The sequence below is a fragment of the Meleagris gallopavo genome, chromosome 19 (assembly GCF_000146605.3).
Source record: "Meleagris gallopavo isolate NT-WF06-2002-E0010 breed Aviagen turkey brand Nicholas breeding stock chromosome 19, Turkey_5.1, whole genome shotgun sequence".
Classification (NCBI taxonomy): domain Eukaryota; kingdom Metazoa; phylum Chordata; class Aves; order Galliformes; family Phasianidae; genus Meleagris; species Meleagris gallopavo.
In genome coordinates this window covers 1558611-1578727 of record NC_015029.2, presented here as the reverse complement: position 1 = coordinate 1578727, position 20117 = coordinate 1558611, and the positions used below count along the sequence as shown (strand labels likewise).

The following is a 20117-nucleotide window of genomic DNA, read 5'->3' as shown; positions in this document are numbered from 1 at the left end:
CTCTGCTGTCCTCGGGCTGACAGAGCAGCTGTCTGTCTGGAAAACAACATTCTGTTCCAAATTGCTTGGCAGCTGGGGCAAGAGGAACAAGCAGAACCATCACTGCAATGGGAAGTGCAACACAGGTGTCTGACAAACTCCATCTGCCCACTGCTGACAGGCTGGAAGGCTCCACAGAGATCCACCCTCTGCTAAAGGCACTTCTGCTTTTCAAGGAAGGCTGAAGACCAGGAGAGGTTCAGAGCACCCCGGTCACCTCGAGGATGAGTCTGCACTCCTGCCCTATTCATCGGTTCCCAGAGAAGATCCTGCACTGCAGTCACCTATCAGCACAGATGTTGGAGGGATTCACATCTGTTCTGCATCCCCTCTTCCGAAGAGCAAAGCTCAGCTGTGCTCTTACTGCTGAGCAGGACACGCTCCTCTTCCACTGCTCAGAACTGCTCTGCAGTTGCAAAGCAAACACCACCTCTGTAACAGCTCAAGGTGCAGACCCACACGTGCTTCCTCCCATCCTTCCCAGGCTGCCACCAGCAGAGGAGCCTTTCCTCTAACAGTTATGAGCACCACCGATCTCAACCAGAATTATCTCCAACTCCACCTCCACTTCAAAAGCCATTTAGAGTTTTATTTGAAAAAATGCATTCCTTTCAATAGCAGGAAACAACCTGTTTGCCATTTTTGTGTCAGAGAAACTGCTGTCCCGAATGAGGGCTGCACATTCACCAGCACCATGAAGAGAGTGGGGATGCTGAGCTCCCTCACAGTCTGGCAGCTTTCTGTGCTCAAAACCAGATGTCAGAGTACCAACTCTTAACATAACCTCACTAGCACTGGGTCTCACAGAGAGGAACCTGCCAACAACCACACAAGCACTTAAATCCAGCAGAATAACTTTATTTGTCAGGGCAAATACAGCCAAACAGGGACTCCAGAGCTGCCTGGAGAAAGTCAGCACTACGATTTGTCTGTAAATGTTCTGCTGATGGCTTAAGGATACACGCTTCATAGCTAGTATTCACGTTAATTGATTTCTTGGCTTGAGATTGGAAGTTAAATACAATCAGTGGCTCCAGACAGAGCACTGCTCACAGGTACCTGACTGCAAGTCACTGAGGAGTTAATCACAGTTACCTGATTCATGTGAAAAGTAAGCAGTGACGCTCTGCTCTGCAAATCCCCTCCTCTCCCCAGTGCAGCTGCATGGAGCCTTTCATCAACAGACACGGCAGGACGACATTCAATGATTCTTTGGGCCTTGCAGTAAAACCAGTAACTAAAACATGCAGCAGCCAAAGGCAGCACTGACTGCATGTCCCCAAAATGTTCCCACTCTGCCAGTCCCAGAGTGATGAAGGAGCGGCTGCTGTGCCAGCACAGCCCAGAGCTGGTGCTTAGTGCTGGCAGCTGGATGCCACACACCCTGCCCGGAGAAAAGCGAAAGCTTGCTTAATCTCATCTAGATGTTTTCTTTTTTTTTAATATATGTAAATACAAACAAGATGCAGCTGTTGCACTCGGTGCTAGGCTGGCTCTCCCGTGCTGCTTGCCTGGCAGTCCACATTTGGGAGATTCTTGCGCTTTCTTATCTGTACATCTTCATCCTAAAGGAGGAAAAAAAGCAGAGCCTCATTTTTCAGCACCATCTCTGAGCTGGATAAAATCTGCCCTCTGTTCCTCTGTCTCTTTTTTGCCCACCAGCTATTGCCCACCAGACATCATCCCAGCAAACACAACCCTTCACACCATCACTCCAGCTCCCTCCTCACAACACCGCAGCCATCTCACATCCTCAGACTGGCAGCTGCCCAAACCATTCACACGCTCCCACTGGAAAGCTCTCCCTCCAACACAACAGGCAGCTTCAGCTTTCAAACCTGCCAGCTGCTCAACCTGGAGTAAGGAGACATCTCTGTGAGGGAACTCTGCTGCTCGGGCTACAGGCAGCACCACGAGAAGTGAGGCTGCAGGACAGGTTTTCCCCAGGGTGGACCTGAGCTCCCACAGCATCAATAACTGATGTGTAAGGCACCTCTGGAAGATACAATATGATTTCCTGCTCATACAGGGCTAACTTTAATGCAGATCAAGTCGTTCAGAGTCCTATTTACTTTTTGGGAGGGTATCTGCAAGGATGGAGTCTTCAGCATCTCACACTCATCTGCACATCCCTTGCAATACACAGGTGTGCTTACTGGGCAATGTCCTTGTATTGAGTCAAGACTTCCCTGACTGCAAGCCCTGTCTGCCACCTCTTGACTTTTTCCTGAGCATCCTGGATGCCTTCTCTGTAGCACTCAGCTACAGATAGCAGAAGACAGCAGATGCCCTCTTTGCCTCCTCTCCTCCAAGCTGGAGAAAGCAGCATCCCCAGTCATCCTGACACTTCTAGCTCATGCCAGCAAAGATTCAGCAACAGCCTATTTCCAGGGCACTTTGTACCGAGTCAGTTTCGTCTTCAGCCTGGTTCCGTATGAAATGAATATAATCATCCTTCTGGCTGTCCAGAACTTCTTCCTCGTACTCAGTCTGGTAGTCTGACTCATCTAAAGAGAGGAGAGAAAAAACACAGGTTTAAGTAGCATTCAGAGAGGCAGAGAAACTGGAAGAGGAATGAAGCTGCCTCTGAGCAGCAGAGCAGCATGCAGTGACTGCCGGCCAGTTCTGAGCAGCTCAGTGAGCTGTGACTGCTTGAACATCCATCAGCTCTCCAGCCAGAGCACAGCACATGCTTCAGCACATCCTGTGCATGAGCTGGTGGCCTGGAGCCCTCCAGAATCTAAAGAGCCTGGAGCAGGAGCAGTGAGATCCAAACTGTCTCTGCCAGTTCGGTGGGCACTGGCTGATGGGACCAAGCACAGTCAATGGGAAATGCTCCCACTTCCTCATGAGTGCTTTCCATGGGGTACTTGCTATCGCTCCCTGCTCACACCACACCTGTAGAATGCCTCCAAAGACACACCTCAGAGCTACAAGCCCTGCCTCTCCTGGACATGCTGTCACCGACTCACTGGCAACACAGACTTGCAAGCACAAGACAAGCTCTTTGTGTTGCCAACCCCTTACCACCACAGAGATGATAATTACAGATCTCACAGCCTCTGCTCCACAGGGAACAGTGACATTTACACTCCCTCCTTCCCACAGGGCACAACTGCCTCTCTCTCTGGCGATGCAGCAGATGAACATCATTGAGGGAAGCTCAAAAACCTGACCAGTGCCTTCACCTGACCTTAAGCAGCATTGCTGCTACTTCGGACCTGAGCAACAGCTTCTGTGTCCGAGTTAAAAACAAGATGATGTGACCCTGTCCCAAAAACGCTGCCACTTTTCACATGTCCTTGTTGGCCTTTGCTGCTGCTTTCCCCTTTTCAACTCATTCCCCTCCTATACCGTGCTGTGGTTGTGGAACAGCTTCCATGCTGAAGCCAAATGAAACACGTTGCAAAGGACAGCCTTCCATTCGCACAGGTTCACAACTGAGTTGTTGAGGCACTCAGTTACTCACAAGGCAATTTAATGCATTAAAATGGCAGTTTTTACTCTAAGCTTTGTGCCGCTATCATGAATTCAGGTGCGCTTTGAGCTGCTTTTCCACTTTTTCAGCTCAGCACTGAGACAAGTGGCTCGTATTTAAGCTGGATTCTTGATTAAGTATTTCTTTGGGGAACAGTCAATAGCATCTGCTCCGTGCTGAAGACAACAGCACAGTCTGTTCTGCATCATTTCCTTCTAACATGACAACCACAACCAACTGCTAGATCATTAGAATGAAAGACATTTGTCCATTTTTTTTCCTGTGGATCAGAGAATCCTTGTGAGCTCATACTGAAAATACTGCTGATAACCTTTGATAAAAACCCACTGGAGAAACAGACATTCACCTGAACAACAACAGACAGCACAAACAATACTTGTGGTTTTACAGCTCCATTAAAACTGATGGAATCAAGCCCCAATCCGTGTTTTCCAAACGCCGTTCAGCATTCAGCGGGGCTTCATGTGGAGACCGAGGAACAAGACAGGCCCCATCCCTTCCCACCTCCTCACACTGCGGCTCTGGCACTTGAGGACAGGAGTGGTCCCCCTCTCCAGACATCATCCACTGCCCCTTTTGAGAGTGAACCTGGGGCTCAGGAGGTGACTGCTCCCACTCTGACCGGCTCTGCCTGTTCACACCCCCCAGGAGCACCCAGTGGGATCATGGCTTCGCCGCCCTTCAATGCACCAAACACTTCAGTTCCAAATGACCTGAAGTTATCAGGCAGAGAATAGACAGACACGGGCAAGGCTGTCATAACAGCAAGCAATTGCTGATATTTATTCTATTTAAAGGACTCGGTAGCAAGCCAGCTGCTGCCATCACCAAAAGGTGACGATCCTGACCTCAAAGAGCCAACGAAGAGGTTGCACTCTGTAAAGGCCCCAGACCTACCATCACTGGGGCAGCACGCACACAGTGGGAAGGCAGCACACCACATGTGAAGAAAAAGAGCACTGCATGGCTGTTTCAATAACCCACATAGGCTTCAGTGTAAATTTGGGGGAATCTGGTAGCTCATCCCAATGCAGGGGACATTACTGCTTTTTGACAGAAGTACTTTTTTTTTTAAGGAGCAAAGATGCAGAGGGCAACCTAGAGCCCGATAACCGTCTTCCCTGAGAAATTTTGGGATGTCTCCTGCTTCAGCTGTATTGCAGAACCTGGCATTTCAAACCAGGAGCAATGTTTCTTTCTCCCCAGGTATTTTTCCCACGTGGCTGCTGCTGTTACAGGACGTGCTCTCATTCCGTCACTGCATGCAGTGAGCGAGCTACCTTACCTCACCCCAGGAAACGTGGCTATGGGGCTGGCCTGAAGCATTACTGCTTTGGAAAATGAGAAATGAAAGCTGCTGTGGGAGATGCCTGGCAGCCCATCAGACTCCGTCCTCAGAAAACCTCTGCAGGTGGGAGCGCAACCACGGCCACGGCTCAGCCCCTGTGCTCTGTAAAACGCAATTACAGAAAGGTCCCAATCAAGTAAGTGCTTCTCTGAGGCGTTGTGATGCTGAACAAACACAGCCACACCTGCTGCTGTGCCTCAGCTGTGAGAACAAGCTGCTGTTCTGTGTGCTTTTCCACGTGCTCACAGTGCACGGATACCTCTGGGTCCCACGCAGGGCATCCCTTCCTCACCTCCTCCTGATGGACCACCTCCTTTACTTTCTCCACTGCTTTTTAAACTGCTTTAATCATTTTCCTCAGTTTGCTTAAGGGTGAAAACTTCACATCATTCCATTCCAATTACTACAAAGTGCAGCAGAAGGGAAGAAGTGGCAGCAAAAAGGGTGAAGAGTCCCTGACCAGCAGAGCCTCCAGATCTAAAGCAGCATCTTCCTCAGAGAAAAGGCATTGAAGTTTCTTCTTCATTATCTGTCAACAATTCTGTTCTAAAGGAAGAATTCCTTTATCCAGCCTAAGACCTGCTGTATGCTGCCAGGATGGGCCAGGCCTGCCTGAATCCCTGAGAACTGAGAGATCCCACTCAGGAAGGGGATGAAACTAGGTGATCTTTGGGTTCCTTCCAGTCCAATCCAATCCAAACCAATCCAAGCCATTCTACAATTGTAGAAAGAAAACCCCGTTCCACCTTCTCTGCCAGTGGCGCTTCCCACCCAGGCTCCCAGGAAGCACAGTACAGCAGCAGACACACCAGTACCAGCAGCAAACCCCAAGGCTCAGGGCAGCAGATGCACAGAACTGCCCACAGCCACTGGTGGGGAAGCAGCCGCTCTGCCTCTGAGCTGCAGGACATCACCTCGGGCACCAGGCAATGCCACACTCACAGGGACACCCTTACACCCCCAAAAGCCAGGCAGGGTTCCTTCATGATGTCTTTAATGTGCCCAACATAAACACAGAATGTCCTTCCAGGCCTGCTGCCACATGCACAGCTCCCCATGCCATCCTCCCCGTGCTATGGGGTTTGCAACCAACAGATCCCACCTGTGAGGACCACGTTGCAACAGTCCCTTGTGTCCCAAATACCCCAAGCATAGCTCCCTATTTAGGCCAAAATTTGCCACGTCTGCTTTTTGTTACTCACATTTAATGACCTCACCCAGCAAAAAACAAACCTTCCTAACAGGGCCGACAACCCAACTCTAAGAGGAAGCCCATCCCTGCAGCTCTCAGCGCCGATGCCTTCAGTAACCACGACATGAACTCTGCAACCTTACAGCACCTGCTTCAGACATTGGATTAATATTTTCTTCATAAGGCATATGATTGCAATTAGCATTTCAAATTACCAGGGGGACATCTCTACAAACAGTCACAGATGGAAGGACTGCTAACTTTAGATTTTTCTCTGCAAGAACAAGAATCAGGAGGAAAGGGAGAGACTGATTATAAAAAGCTCCAGCCCTGGTGAAACACTCAGAGATTCTGGGCTCCGGAGCCTGATGCTGTTAAGTCAGCCCTGGGTTCTGGTTCTGTGTGCTCTGTAGCACACATCTGAGGCTCAAAGCACTCAGGACTATCCGAGTAAAAATGCAGGGCTGTTATCTGTTCCTCATTAGCCCATTAGTGCTCCCCTGATAGGGGCGTGCATATGGCAGCTGAGCCCATGAGTCACTCTGGGTCTGATTCAAGGCAGCACGAAGCAGCCTTGCTTTAAGCCGCCCTCCTCCTTTTTCTAAAGGACACAGACCAAAGAGTGAAGCCAGCACGAGGACACAGGCAGCACAAGGAGGAACAGAAGTCTGTCTTTGCACAAGTTGACACGTGTTTTATTTTGCTCAAAATGAGGGTAACAGGAATAGGGGACACATCCACCAGGAACTCACACATCTCTGGACTCACCATCAGCCACGGCAGCTTTCACTGGCTCAATCCTGGACACAATTTCTGCCAGATCCGTGAAGGAGGTGCTGGGATAGGTCACGTTCTGAAACACAGCATTAAGGTTGAGGTATGTTACCGACTGTCCACAGAATACCCAATTCAAGACCGTGCATAAGTGGAACTGAACAGACAAAGCTCCAGACATACGTTTGCCATGATTTCCCCCTTAGTACTCATTGGTAATTCACTGGACAGTGACCCTGCAGCAGGGCTGTGCTGCAGATGGGCTGCCCACTGTCAAGCAGGCGTGGGGACAAGGTACAACCAGCCCTTCTCCATCCATGCAGTATGAAACCTGATTAAAAATGTAGGAAACTATACAAAGGGCTACAAAGACAAGAACTGGAAGGTCTGGGCTCTGCAACAGGCAGTGCTCCTGGTTCTTGGTTGTTCACCACCACTCTGTGGTACTCTGTCAGAGGGAGTTGCTGAGCCAGCTGCAGCCCCCAAGCAGATTTCTCCTTCCTTAAGGAGCCTGGTGGGAAGGAGAAGGGTCTGCAGAGTCACGGGAGCAGTGCAAGCAAAGCTCAGAATGGAGGGACCAGGAGCTGGCAGAGGGCAATGCAGGGGCTGGAGGTGCTGCAGTGAGCAGGAGCCCAAGGTGAGAGGTCCACCTGCAAGGGGAATGCTCTGCACTGTAATTCCTCTTTGCAATAAACCCTTTCTATTTTCGCTGTCTCACCCAAGCAGCGGCTTGAGCATTCTCTATTTCAAAGAGCTGCCTGCTCTAGTTTCTCTTTTCAGAAGACCCAGGTTAGGCATTTCAGGACCACTCTGGCCCTCTCACATCCTTGGGACGGGCACGAGGTGACCAGGTGGAAACCCAAACACTCTTTGCCTATCTTCAAAACCAATCTCTTTCATTAGCACAACAGCAGCCTGCCCCAGAGGAGAGCAGAGGTGAGGAGCTGGCAGGAGGCTCACGCTGGGCACGGGGCTGCCAGGAGTCACTGTGAGGGTCTGCCCATGTGCTTCCAGCTAGAGCAGCTCCCTCACACAGCGTTTTTGTGAGCAATTCTTTGCTCTTCTGGCAAAAGTATCGGCACTGTGAATCACACAGCCCCCGCAGGGTCACAGCAGAAGCCCATTAGAGCTGCAGCAGGTTGCTCTCAGTTGACCTCTAATCCGTAAGCAACTTCTGATGTGATTCAGTACAGCCAAAACAGGGTGCGGATCCGGGACAAACAGCTGCTGGCTGCAGTGGACAGAGAAAAGCCCAAACAGAATTAAAAAACAGCAGCATGAAATGAAACAGTGGTAGCTTAGGACACGCTTTTTAAAACATAAAGAAGTACAGACGCTCAGAATAAGGTCTGACCATTAAGGAGCCAGCAGAAGGGTGAGTCAGCCCTGCTTCGCCATGAATACGCGGCCTGAATGGTCCCAGCACAGAGCCTGCAGACGGCCGTTCCCCAGGATGAGAGGAAAAAAGCATCCATATCCTCATTTAGTGCCCACAGAGCACACAAAGCAATCACCTGCAGTCTGAGATGAGGACTCACCACACCAACAAACTGAGCCCAAAGGCCCTGCACGCAGACTGGAACTGCGCTGGTGGGAAACCAGGTGACTGTCCACGCTCATCTGATGCTCTGCAAACTGGAATGCAATGTTTGACCACTTCCCCCAACGCTTTTAAGGACAAGATCACTCTCCCATCAGTTAATGCAAGGAAAAGAAGCACCTCAGATTCATTCGAATCCTACTCTCCAACTTCCCCAGTAGTATTTTCTCCAAGAAGGGAGAAAGTATTCTCTTCAGCATAATCTTTATTAAATAAACGAGAGCACGGAGACAGTTACTATTGTAGTCTGCTGGAGTATATTTAGCTTTGACTATGAATAACATTTCAATAGACAAAACTTCCCCAAAGAGACCCAATTAGTGGTGCTGCACTGCTCTGCACTAGGAAGAATTGGGGCTGTTCACATGAACTTTATGTAAGGCTGCTGTTGTTCACGACTTCGGTATTTGCATTTTAAGGAGAGACAAATAGCAATTGAATGATGAAAGTCAGAAGTATCTAAATGCTTAAATATCCAGAGATTAAGTAAAAACTCAATGCTTGAACATGGAATCAAGATGAAAAGCAACCGAGCCCAACGCTCCAAGATGCTGAACGCTCCCGAAATAGCTGAAGAAGTAAAACATAGATCAAAACCTTTGCTAATGAAAGCAAGTTAGAAATATCAACTGTTATCCCTGGAAGACAGCAGAGATAAAGGACTTAAGTGACTCTAAAGGACTAAGGAAAAAAAGCAAAGCACCCCGGTGGGAGCCTTCAACACTTGTTATTTCGTAGAAATTAATCTATTAAAACAAAAGTCAGATTAAAAAGTCTCTTTGACTCCAGCAGAGGCAGACGGCTTTCGAGGTGCTCAGAACGCAGCCCAGAGCTCAGCACCAGGCTGGGGAGCAAACTGAGCTGACAGCCTATTGGTCAGCCATCCTCACACCTCTGCACTTACACCATTTTGGTGCCCCGGCAATCAGCACTTCCTGCCTCGTTACAAAATGCTCACACAGAAAGGCAATGCCAAGCTCTTTCTACAAGCACTGCATGACCTACTTGGCAGTGGAAGCGCCATAAAAAACAACAGGAGAGATGATGATAAATGTACAAAATCCTGCATGATGCACAGCTGTAATACTGTAACTTGACTGAAATATTAGCCTGAATGATTGCATCCCATCTCAGGGGCAATTTTTAAAGAAGCCTTGCAAAGGCACATTTGTTAACGGCAGCGAAGACGTTCAAGCTTGTTACCAGCTGGTGATAAAAGTCAGAGGGTGAAATAGGACACAGCCATTTCCGATGGACACGCACGGTTTTCTCTCCCTCGACTTCTCCTTCTGCTCACACACACAGCAGCACGTGCCCAGCTGAACACAGGCTCAGAGGCAGAATGGAGACCCCTCCTGCACAGCTCATGCCAACACATCTCCAAGCCCAGCTCATCTTCCCAGAGAAGGCACCAAGCTCTGGTACTCCTCAGGCTACTCTGATCAGCAGCTCATTTCTCACAAACCTCAGCCACCACCCCGCCCATCAGCCTGGGTGGGATTGACCTGATGGTAGCAGGCATCAGCACTCACCCCCCATCACTTGGCTTCCTTCACAGGGGCAGAGCTGAGGGTGCCATCTGCTATCCCAGCAGATCCATTTTCATTTCAGCAAGTGACTCACACACCCTACAAACACTTGTCCCTCTCGGGTGACAAATGGGGATCTAAAGGCAACAAGCCAGATGTGGGTGTCTGAAAAACTGAGCTCTGCCTCTTCTTGTTAGGCTAATGCCCATTGCTTCGAGGCTTACCCTTCCTCTCCCCTTGCTCACACCACTTCTCTTCCAGCTGAAGTGCTCAGCCACTGATCTCTGGACGAGCTGCAAACTCTTAATGTCATTTTTCACCTCTATTGACTCTCCTTGCTGAAGCTTACTACAGTTACAATGCATTTTGGCAATCACTTAAAATACTACTGCTAATTTCCCTATCTCTACAAGACAATAAAGAAGAATTACGGGGTAAAACATGAAGCCTTTGTAGAACTTGGGTTTTAAATCAGAGGAATTCAAAGGAAGCGAGGATAATAAGCCAATATATTATAATATAGTTCCCAAGTCCTCAAAAAACTGGTAACAGTTCCTTGAAAACTGGAAATTCAGGCAGCCCGCAGTTACTGCACCAGCTCTAGAGGCAGGATTCAATCATGGAATTACAAACCCAAGAGCAACGCCTGAAATCAATACCAGTGATCCCAATTCACATCCCTTGCAACCAGTACTGGACAGCTGGTGGGAAAGCTGCTGCCTCAGCAGGGCAGTTTCCAGTAGCAAGAACAATACCCAGGCACAACCTGAAGTTTGCTAACAAGAATAAATGAAAAAGTGATTCTGATTGTGCCTGGTCACCATGACTCTGAGATGTGCATCCATGCAGTAGGTACAATGTGACCAAGCACAGACCATCCTTCTGCTCCAGCCCCTGCTGGGGCACAGTCACCTCTCCCACTGCAACACTCAGGGCAGGAAGCAACTCCTCCAGCAGCGTTTGGTGCTGCTGACCCATAACAGAAGGGAGAAGAGGAGGCAGACACATCCACATACAGAGCTGTGTGTCACAGAAGGCGCTGGTTATGGGGTGAGCATCCTGCCTTCCTTCCACTATTTTTGTGTTGTGAGTACTTCTGAGTTACAAAGAAAGCATCAATAATCTGCTAGAACGAGACAGCAAGAGGAGAGCTGACCTACAGAGAGCTACATCCATTCTTGGAACCTCAGAGACAGTGCTGTGCCTGGTGAGGGTAGGGGTGGATGTCTGCATGAGACAACAGGGATGGAGACTGCTGTTTGGATGCATTCCTTTGTAAATGCACCCATCAAAACCACTTGGACTCAGGTGGAGCACACTTTGGTCGCACTTGCAGCTGACGATGCAAGAAATGCAGGACCTCATTCTCCACACCATGGCTCTGGGAAAGAAATTTCTGAAAAACTGATCACACCTCTTCCTGCATGAAATACTTTTTAACTAATATGTGCCCACTCACACACAAAAAAAAACCCAACACTTGAAGCAATCATTCTCCTTCATCTCCCTGACCAATTTCTGGTGGCATCAAGTAGCTCTCGCAGAGCAGTGCAATTAAACTGAACACTCACATCAGAAGTTTTGGTTTTGTAAGTCTCTTGTCTGTCTCGTAGCATCTTGCCAAGGACGTCGCTCCTGGACCAGACACCAAATACAGTTTTCGCATGCTGATATCCCACTTCCTGGGAAAAAAGAAGAGTCAAGAGGTGAAAAAGGTGAAAAAAAAAGTTGTAGGCAACAACAAAAACAAAACAACCCACAAATATGATGTCACATCCACATAACTGCTGGAAATCCACAGGTCTGCCCTAAAGGCTGGATCCAATTTTTGGTGCTTTCCAGCCTTTAGCTGTGAAGACTACTTAGCCCAACAATCAGTGGGATCAATTAAGCAAAGTGCTATTTTAATTCTAGAAGCCAAGGGACCATTGATTTCCCCACATAGGATGGAACGATATGCCACCTAACAGCAATTTCTTTTACAGCAGCAACATCAAGCATCTCAGCACATAAATGCATACATCCTTCAAGCACAGCACTCTGCCAACACTTACTTTGTGCTTTTTCACCTCTTGGATCAAGTCTAGCAAAGAAAAGTCCCTGTGGGGTACCTGGTGCCAAGCACTCCTCAGTGAGCTACGCCAGACAGCACCAAGCACACAAGAGCTGGCTTGCTGGAGCAGATAAATGCCACGTGCACAAAGCAAAGCCACACACTCTGGGTTCCACTACTTTAACAGTCTGAAGTAGCTGGCACTTGGGACAGTAACATGGCATTGTCACTAGCAAGAAAACAATTGGAAAAACAAGCCAATTACTCAAAGTTTTATTCTTCTTTCTTTTTTTCCCCTAATCAGACAATAGAAACTGTGTTTAAGAATGAACTTGAAAGGACAGAGCAACAGGTGTTGGGAGCCCTGAATTCTATTTCCAGCTCTGGCAGCACTGTGCCTTGCAGTGCTGGAAGCAGCCCTGGCCCAGCTGCTATTGTTTCCCATCTGTTTTTTGGACAGGATTCAAAGCAGGGCAAAAACTTAGGGTGGAATTTACCTTTAATCGATTGTGGCTTATCAGCCAAGGCTGGATGTGACTGCCCAGGAGAAGGGGCCTGACAGATCCATGGCAGCCCAAGTGTCTGAAAGATCCTGAGCTCTGGGAAGTGACGTGCAGCCTGACTGCTACAGGCAGACACAGAACAGGGATTTTGCTCCTAAAGAAGGGATTTTTGTTCTTTTGAACAAGCTGAATTGCAGCCACGTGTTGCTCGTTTCTATTTTCTGTAAAACCCAGGTACACAGCTGAAATTAAAATCAACAAAACCACCAACCCACTGCCTCATAGCCTGCAGCAATAAGGGAATGCCCAGGATGCTCTGAAAGGTCAGCACGGCTTAAATCTCCCCCAGAGCCAAAGCCTTCTTTGCTGCAGTGTAGGAAACAAAACCCAGGAGGGTGCTGTCCCCCCCACACCTACAGCATCGTGTGCCAAGAACTCGCTCACATAAACTGACACCTTTGACAAACTGCACTTTCCTCAAGCTTTTATTCCACTGACAAAGAATTGCCTGGTGTCTTCAACTCCCTGCAACGCCATCAAATTAGACAGCAAACAAGGATTTGGCAGCTTACTGTTACTGTGGTGATGCATCAGACCTGTCTGTCTGTCAGGGTTTTTGAGGGGCCAGGAGCATCCATTGAGAGAAGGGCACTGTGGAATCAGGGAAATCTTATGTCCCCCACTGGGGGACCAAGCTCTTACCCCAGAGCTGAGACATCAAACAGCCTTGGGAGAATGGTGATACTGGAGAATCAGCCCCTGGCTTTGAATAGCTGCTCTTTGGTCCTAAGGACTCTCTTAAATGCAAATCTGCAGGGCTTAATTGTATCACTGATTTTACTTAGTGTTTATAAGACAGTATTAGGGAACAGTGCAGGGAAAGCAACCTGCAGCTTAATGAGTATTGTGGCTTCTCAGCACATCCATGAAACAGATCTACTTAAACAAAAATGGATGTCTTGTCTTTTTCTTTTTCCCCAGACTAGAAGAAGAGCAAAGCTATGCAGAAACACCTGAACGTGGAAAATACTTGCACAGCTGAAGCAAAGAAGGGAAAAAGGCAGTAAAATAACTTCCCTGACAAGAGACAATGAGCTGAAATTGCTATCATTCCCTCAAACCAGGCAGAAATGTTTTGGTTTGCAATGCTGGATTCTGTCACTAAGACACTTCAATTGCACATCTGGAGTCGGTTCTTCCCGTGCTGATTTCCAGCTTGTAAACAAACAGAACTAAATCCCAAAGACGTGTAACCTGGTACTACCCCATCCACTGTGTCCTTCCACTGACATTGGTGCCATTCTCCCGATACGCTATCAGGTGTAGAGGAAAGATGGATGATATGTTTTATTAATAGAAGTGTTGAAATGTGAGCCAAGTCGGATATTTCAGTATGCTGCCCTCCATTTCAATGATTCACAGCTTCCCCGTAGACTTCTTCAAACCTTTCATGTGACAACGAGCTCCATAATCAAGGAAGAGAAATGACACTATTTGACAAACCACAACTGCCCAACGCAGCTCAGACACCAAGGAGGTTTTACCAGGCAGCTGAGTAAGAACCGTCATAGGATAGTGAGGGAACTGATCCACTTACAGGTTATTATATAATCACAATTACTAACTCAATTTCTGCTGGCAATCCAATCTCACAGTCATGATATCATTCCACGGTATTATTTAGTGTCAATTATTCACTCGGTGCCAACTCAATTCTCTTACTCTCACGCTGCTTAGGTACTAATTAGCCGTAGACACTCCTGCAGAACGTCAGGGATGGGGAACTGCCTTCGCCAAGGAGCACTTACACAGATTTCATCAAACTTCCCAAAATCCAGCGTGCCGTAGCGGTCGATGGGGGGCCGGATGTACTCGCAGTAGTCGCTGCTCTTCACCATCTCCAGCTGCCGCACGCAGCACACGTAGGCGAGCCGTGTTTGGATCTCTGCCATGTTTGGCACCTGCCAACCGGGACACACACACACCAGCATGATTAATTCAGAAATTTCAGAGCTCTTTCTGTATTCGCCAAGTTATCTATCAGACTTGGTCCAAAAGCACAAGGAAGCCTGCTGAAGCTTCAGACGTCAGCCCCTCTGCTGCCCCAGCAGCGTGGATGGAGTGCCCACAGCCAAGAGCAGAAAAAGAACTGCCTTCAAAACACGTTTCTGCAGCGCAAGACTGAATAGAATCTTCCATTTCAAGACAGGGGTGGTAACTTAAGGAAGATGTGAGCTTAGGTGAGAGGGGCACAGTGGTCCCTCACAACAGACCTCTACAAACCAGGGCAGAGATTTCACAGAACCACAGACTCGCTGAACTTGACAGATCTCTCAATATTGCCAGGTCCAAGCCTCCTGCTCAGGCAGGGTCAGCTAAGCAGGACCACATCAGCTGGGTTTTGGTGCAGCTCCACAAGTGGAGACTTCTCCACAGCCCCTCTGGACGACCCACTCCAGTGTTCCACAGATTTAAAGAAAGGAGAGTCGTAATATTTCACTGGGATTACTAAGAGGAGCCAAGGTCTTTTATTTCAGCAGCCACACATTCCCACTACATGCTGGAAGCAGCATGGTCAACTCTGCTGAGACAAAGCATGGCACTCAGCAGCTGCACTGCCTCCAGAAGGGAAGCCAGGCTGCTTCTCAGGGAGATGAGAGCTTTTCGGGGAAAAGAGTAATTAGAGGAAAATAATTAGAGGAAAAACTTGAGATTACAGAGCATCACAGTTTGTGATATTTTCCCTGACTTTGGGAAGCAAGTATTTTAATTCCAATTGCCACAAGGCAACATGTTAACTGCAGTTAGAAGAAAAAAAATAACATTCCCCTGGGGGAGCACTGCAAAGCCAGATAATTTAGGAAATGCAGAAGAATATACAATAGAGCTGGCCTGACTGCATGCAGCTAGAAAAAAAAAAATCATACTCTGCAGCCCAGTGTGTATATATGAGCAGTGGTTGTAATGTTAATTGATGCTAAAATCTCCTTAGTCAGCAGCTCAGAGACATTAGGATACAAACACTGAACTGGACAAAGTTATTACTTCATCAGTAAAGCCTCTAAATTCTGACTTCATCAAAACTAACTACCTACCAGGGAAGGTCTCTGTGCTCTCCCAAATCCACCACCTCTGCAGCCCACACTCCCCTCCCCAGACAGAGCTCTACCCCTCTTCTGTGATGGTCCATTTTCCTCAGTGTCACAGCACTGCCTGTCTTGCTTCATCCACAAGCACGTGCTCAAATTCAAGAAACGATCTGATCATCACAGGTTCCTGAATAATCAAGAGAAAGCTTCCTGCTCTGCCCATAAAACCAGGTGATATTGCAGTGCATCTGTGGTACCTTGACTTTCTCAGCCAGCGGATTCCACCTCTTCCAGAGCAGCCACCAGCCAGACAAGCAGTCGCCATAGTTGGTGAGGTTGGTCTCATCCCGGCTCCCCACATCGATGGCTATCACCACCTTAGCACCCATAGACCTCGCCACATCAGCTAGTGGGGAGAAAAAGGTCACCTCAGTACACTTCCAATGGTGATGTCAACTCCAGTATTGCACAGACTGCAGAGGCTCAAGACGACAGAAGCTGACATCGTGCACACCGTGAGCATCTCTCTGAGCAGCTCCAGATGTAAACGTTTGCAGCACATCTGTCACAACACCATTTCCCCAGGTTCACTCCTACCCCACCTGCTCCATTCCAGCTGTGAGGTCCCAGCGTGCAGCACACAGCCCCACTTAACTGCAGGGTGAGGCCACACTGCTGAACTCCTGCTGAACCTCATCAATGGGGGAAGCTTTCCCCACAAGGGCAGGCTGACCCAACTCACTCTGGCACCATTCTGGCACCAGAACCAGTGTGAAGGCATCAGCAAAACCTGCAAGCAGGGAGAAGAGAAGCACAGCACAAACAGCTGGTCTGGTGCAACCGGGGGCAACATGAAAGCGTTCCCATGAAACAAAGATCTGGGGGACCTGGAGAGAGAACAAGTGGTGATGGCCGTAAAGAGGAGTCAGCAGTGCAGAGGTGCAACCCTGCAGAGAGAAGACAATGAAGAAAAGGAGCAGCAAAGGAAGCAGACAGCAAGGAGAGGCTGGGAGGATTTCAGTCTGCAAAAAGCTTTGGATCCAGGAGAAAGATTCACATTTGAAGTGGGAGAGAAATGAGGCAACACCTCCCACTTCGAGGTCGGTAGAAAGAGAACTAGCTGCAGCCTTTGGATATGGGTGAGAATATAGGAAAGTGCCAAAGGAGGGGAGAGAAGGACACACACCTCACAGAATGCATTTACATTTCCACCACACCCCCAGAGTCCAAGATAGTTGCAATTTCGAGAATAGTTATGCGTAGGAAAACCACAGCTCTGAAGAGCCAATCTATATGCTTAATTTAGATACATATTTTAATCAGATCTGTTCTGTAACTTGGATTTATATTACTGGGTTGGTTCAGTCTATTGTATCTTTTCCTCTTTGTGTCACTTGCATATACACTTTGTGCATTTTCCAATATGTACAGGTGGAAACAGCACCTCAATTTGCAATTCATGCTTTTGCTTACACAGTCACACACAGCAAAGCCAATGGAAAATTGTGGGGGTCTACTCTGTGTTATTTCTATTTCGGTTTTTTAGGCAAACACCACCCTGATCAGAAAATATGGTTTGGGTTTGTCTTGAACACCTAAGAGATTTAGGATGCTCAGATGTAATCTCTAACTTGGATTTCCTCTGATCTGTACACAAAATGCAACAACACCACACATCTCTCCTGTCGTCACTTCCATGACTCACCTACCTTCCAGTGCTTCCTGACCATGACAACAGCCCTGCCATAGAATGCATCCCAAATAAGCACGAGTGAATTCACACAACTTGGTCCATTTTGGGTTTTGCTCTTGCTCCACACCAGCCTTCCTACACCCCAATTCTACCTCTGCCCCACGCCGGCAGCTATCCATCCTCAGGGCACTCAGTCCCCTGAACTGAAAGGCAGAGATGGGGAGCAGAATAATGCAGTTGTACGAGCTTCAACAAGAGCAGGTGCTGAGCGCTGCACTTTGGTCAGAACAGCCCCAGGCAGCACTACGGGACTGGGCCAGAGTGGCTGGCAAGCTGCACGGAGGAAAAGGCTCCGTGGGTGCGAGCTGACAGCCGGCAGCAGACGAGCCAGCAGTGTGCCCAGGTGGCCAGGAAGGCCCACGGCATCCTGCCTCGTGTCAGCAGCAGTGCAGCCAGCAGGAGCAGGAGGGGATCGTCCCTCTGTACGGCACTGGTGGGGCCGCACCTCAGCGCTGTGCTCAGTGCTGGGCCCTCACTGCAGTGCGGACACGGAGGCCCTGGAGCGGTGCGGAGATGGGCCTGGAGCTGTGAGGGTCTGGAGCACAAGTGTGATGGGGAGCGGCTGAGGGAGCTGGGATGGGTCAGCGTGGGAAGGGAAGCTCAGGGGGGAGCTCAGCGCTCTCTACAGCTCCTGAAAGGAGGTTGTGGTGAGTGGAGTTGGTGTCTGCTGCCAGGTAACAGTGACAGGACAGGAGGTGATGGCCTCACGTTGTGCCAGGGGAGGTTCAGGTTGGGTGTTAGGAAACATTTCTTCCCTGAAAGAGCAGTCAGACACTGGCACAACTGCCCAGGGAGTGGTAGAGTCTCTGTCCCTGGAGGTGTTCATGGACGTGGCACTGAGGGACACGGTCAGTGGGCATGGTGGGGATGGGTTGACAGCTGAACTTGATGATCTTAGAGGTCTTTTCCAACCTTGACGATTCCATCTAACCAAGACCAGCAAAATCTCTCAGGCTCTGGGCACACAGCTCAGCCACCATCCCCATCCCCTCTGGCAGCAAGGACAAAGCTGACATCTGGCACAGGAGCCCCACGCTGGCATGGGGCTGCCCCCTCTCCACAGCTCATGCATCCCGCCAGCTCCTCCAAGACACACACTGGCATCTGATTTGGCAAAACCACTGAAATACTGTTTCAATTCTATGGCTACATTACAGTTAAAACTCACAGCTGCACAATAAAGAAAAAATAACGTTACTTGGCTGCTTTCAATACCAACAACCATTTACTTCCAACAGTCCTCCAGCAAGTGCTCTGATGCAGCATGTTCTACTAGTACAGTCACCAGGCTGAATAATGAACAATTAATACTCTTGCTTTCTCAGAATCGTTTGCTATTCATGTGATACTTTTTGAAAAGAAACAAGGACTGCATGCCTGCAGTTCATTTCTGCTCTCTCCTTGCAGCGAGCATTATAATAAATTCAAAATGAGCTTGGAATTATGTTTTTGGAATATGAGTATCAGGAAATAGTCCGTACTAAGGAACAGCCTTAATAAAGCCACAGTAACACAAACACCTGGGAAAGTGAACAGTGACTGCTGGTAACCACCACGAGATTAAAGGTGGCTGCAATGTTGATCCTTGCTGCTTTTTTTCCGAAAGCAACCACGAGAGAAACAGTCCTGCAGACTGTGATGTGTTCTCAGCAGCCTCCCCCCACCCCACGTGGGCACCTACCAGGAAGGTTGTTGACATAACCTCCATCCATCAGGAGGTGCCCATCCTTTGGGTCGCAGAGCGGGGGCACGTACCCAGAGAGAGACATGCTGGCACGGATGTACCTCCACAGAGAGCCTGCGGGAGAGAAAAGGAGCAGCGACAGCATTAATGTGCTGCCAGAGATGGGGCAGGCGCTGACACTCACTAAAGGGATCGGGAGATGGAGGTGCTCCTGAGAATACTATTAGGATGTGATTAAAGCAGTTTATTATTTTCTATACCATACTACTGGCTAGGAAAAAAAATAAATAAATCAAAAAGGCCATTTGGAACCACAGACAGGCAAAAGCCTCAGGAAGCAGGGTTTTAAGGACACGTCTCGTATTCATGGCCTGTAAGGAGATGTCAGCATATGCCTGACTGCAGGGATCATCTTTAGTGCTTTGTTGAGCTTACACTGATAAGGAAAGGAAAAGGCTTCACCCAGGGAGAAAGGAATAGGAAGAATAAGTAGATTGAAGTGCAGCTAAAGCCATTATGTTCCACACAGATACATAGAAAACAGGCTTTCAGCAGCAGCTGAACATAAAAAATACGGACTGCAGAAGCCCAGGAATTCTCTTCCCCTGCTCTGCAAGAAGCAAACATCTCCACTTCACCACCATTGAAGTGAATCCACGTATTGGCACCAGGTTCAGATCTTATCTCTGCTGAGTACATTTCTGTTAACAGTGCTGTAAAGAAGAAAGTTGACATCTTTTAAGCTGTTATAAACAAAGCTTAATCAAATAGAAATTGATTGGCTCTGTTTCCTGTAAGACATTCTGCTTTAAGGCTCTTATTTACTGATTTCTCTTTGTAACATTTGCAACAGCTGAATTTGGATGATGCTGCATTTCCAAAGATGCTTGAGTCGTGTCTGAGAACCGAAGCTTTAAAATATCAAAAATAAACAAGAACTGCAGTGTTGGCTCACTTCTCAGTAATTAACTACTCAGTGTTTCAAACAAACAACTCTTCCCAGCAAACCAGCAATTGACTTTTTGCTTTTTTAAAATGTATAATGGTTCTTGCT

General features: G+C 48.4%; 1 protein-coding gene across 1 annotated transcript in view; it reads right to left on the bottom strand.

The window, feature by feature from the left end:
- Positions 1-876: 876 nt before the first annotated feature.
- Positions 877-20117, bottom strand: part of PNPLA7 (patatin like phospholipase domain containing 7) — a 116918-nt gene continuing 97677 nt past the window's right edge. The window contains exons 29-35 of the mRNA XM_010720756.3: positions 19061-19177; positions 15884-16032; positions 14346-14498; positions 11553-11663; positions 6847-6931; positions 2443-2546; positions 877-1604 (exon numbers count right to left, since the gene is read on the bottom strand). Of these exons, the coding sequence (XP_010719058.1) occupies positions 1524-1604; positions 2443-2546; positions 6847-6931; positions 11553-11663; positions 14346-14498; positions 15884-16032; positions 19061-19177 (800 nt within the window). The 3' untranslated portion in view covers positions 877-1523. The remainder of the gene's footprint in view (positions 1605-2442; positions 2547-6846; positions 6932-11552; positions 11664-14345; positions 14499-15883; positions 16033-19060; positions 19178-20117) is intronic.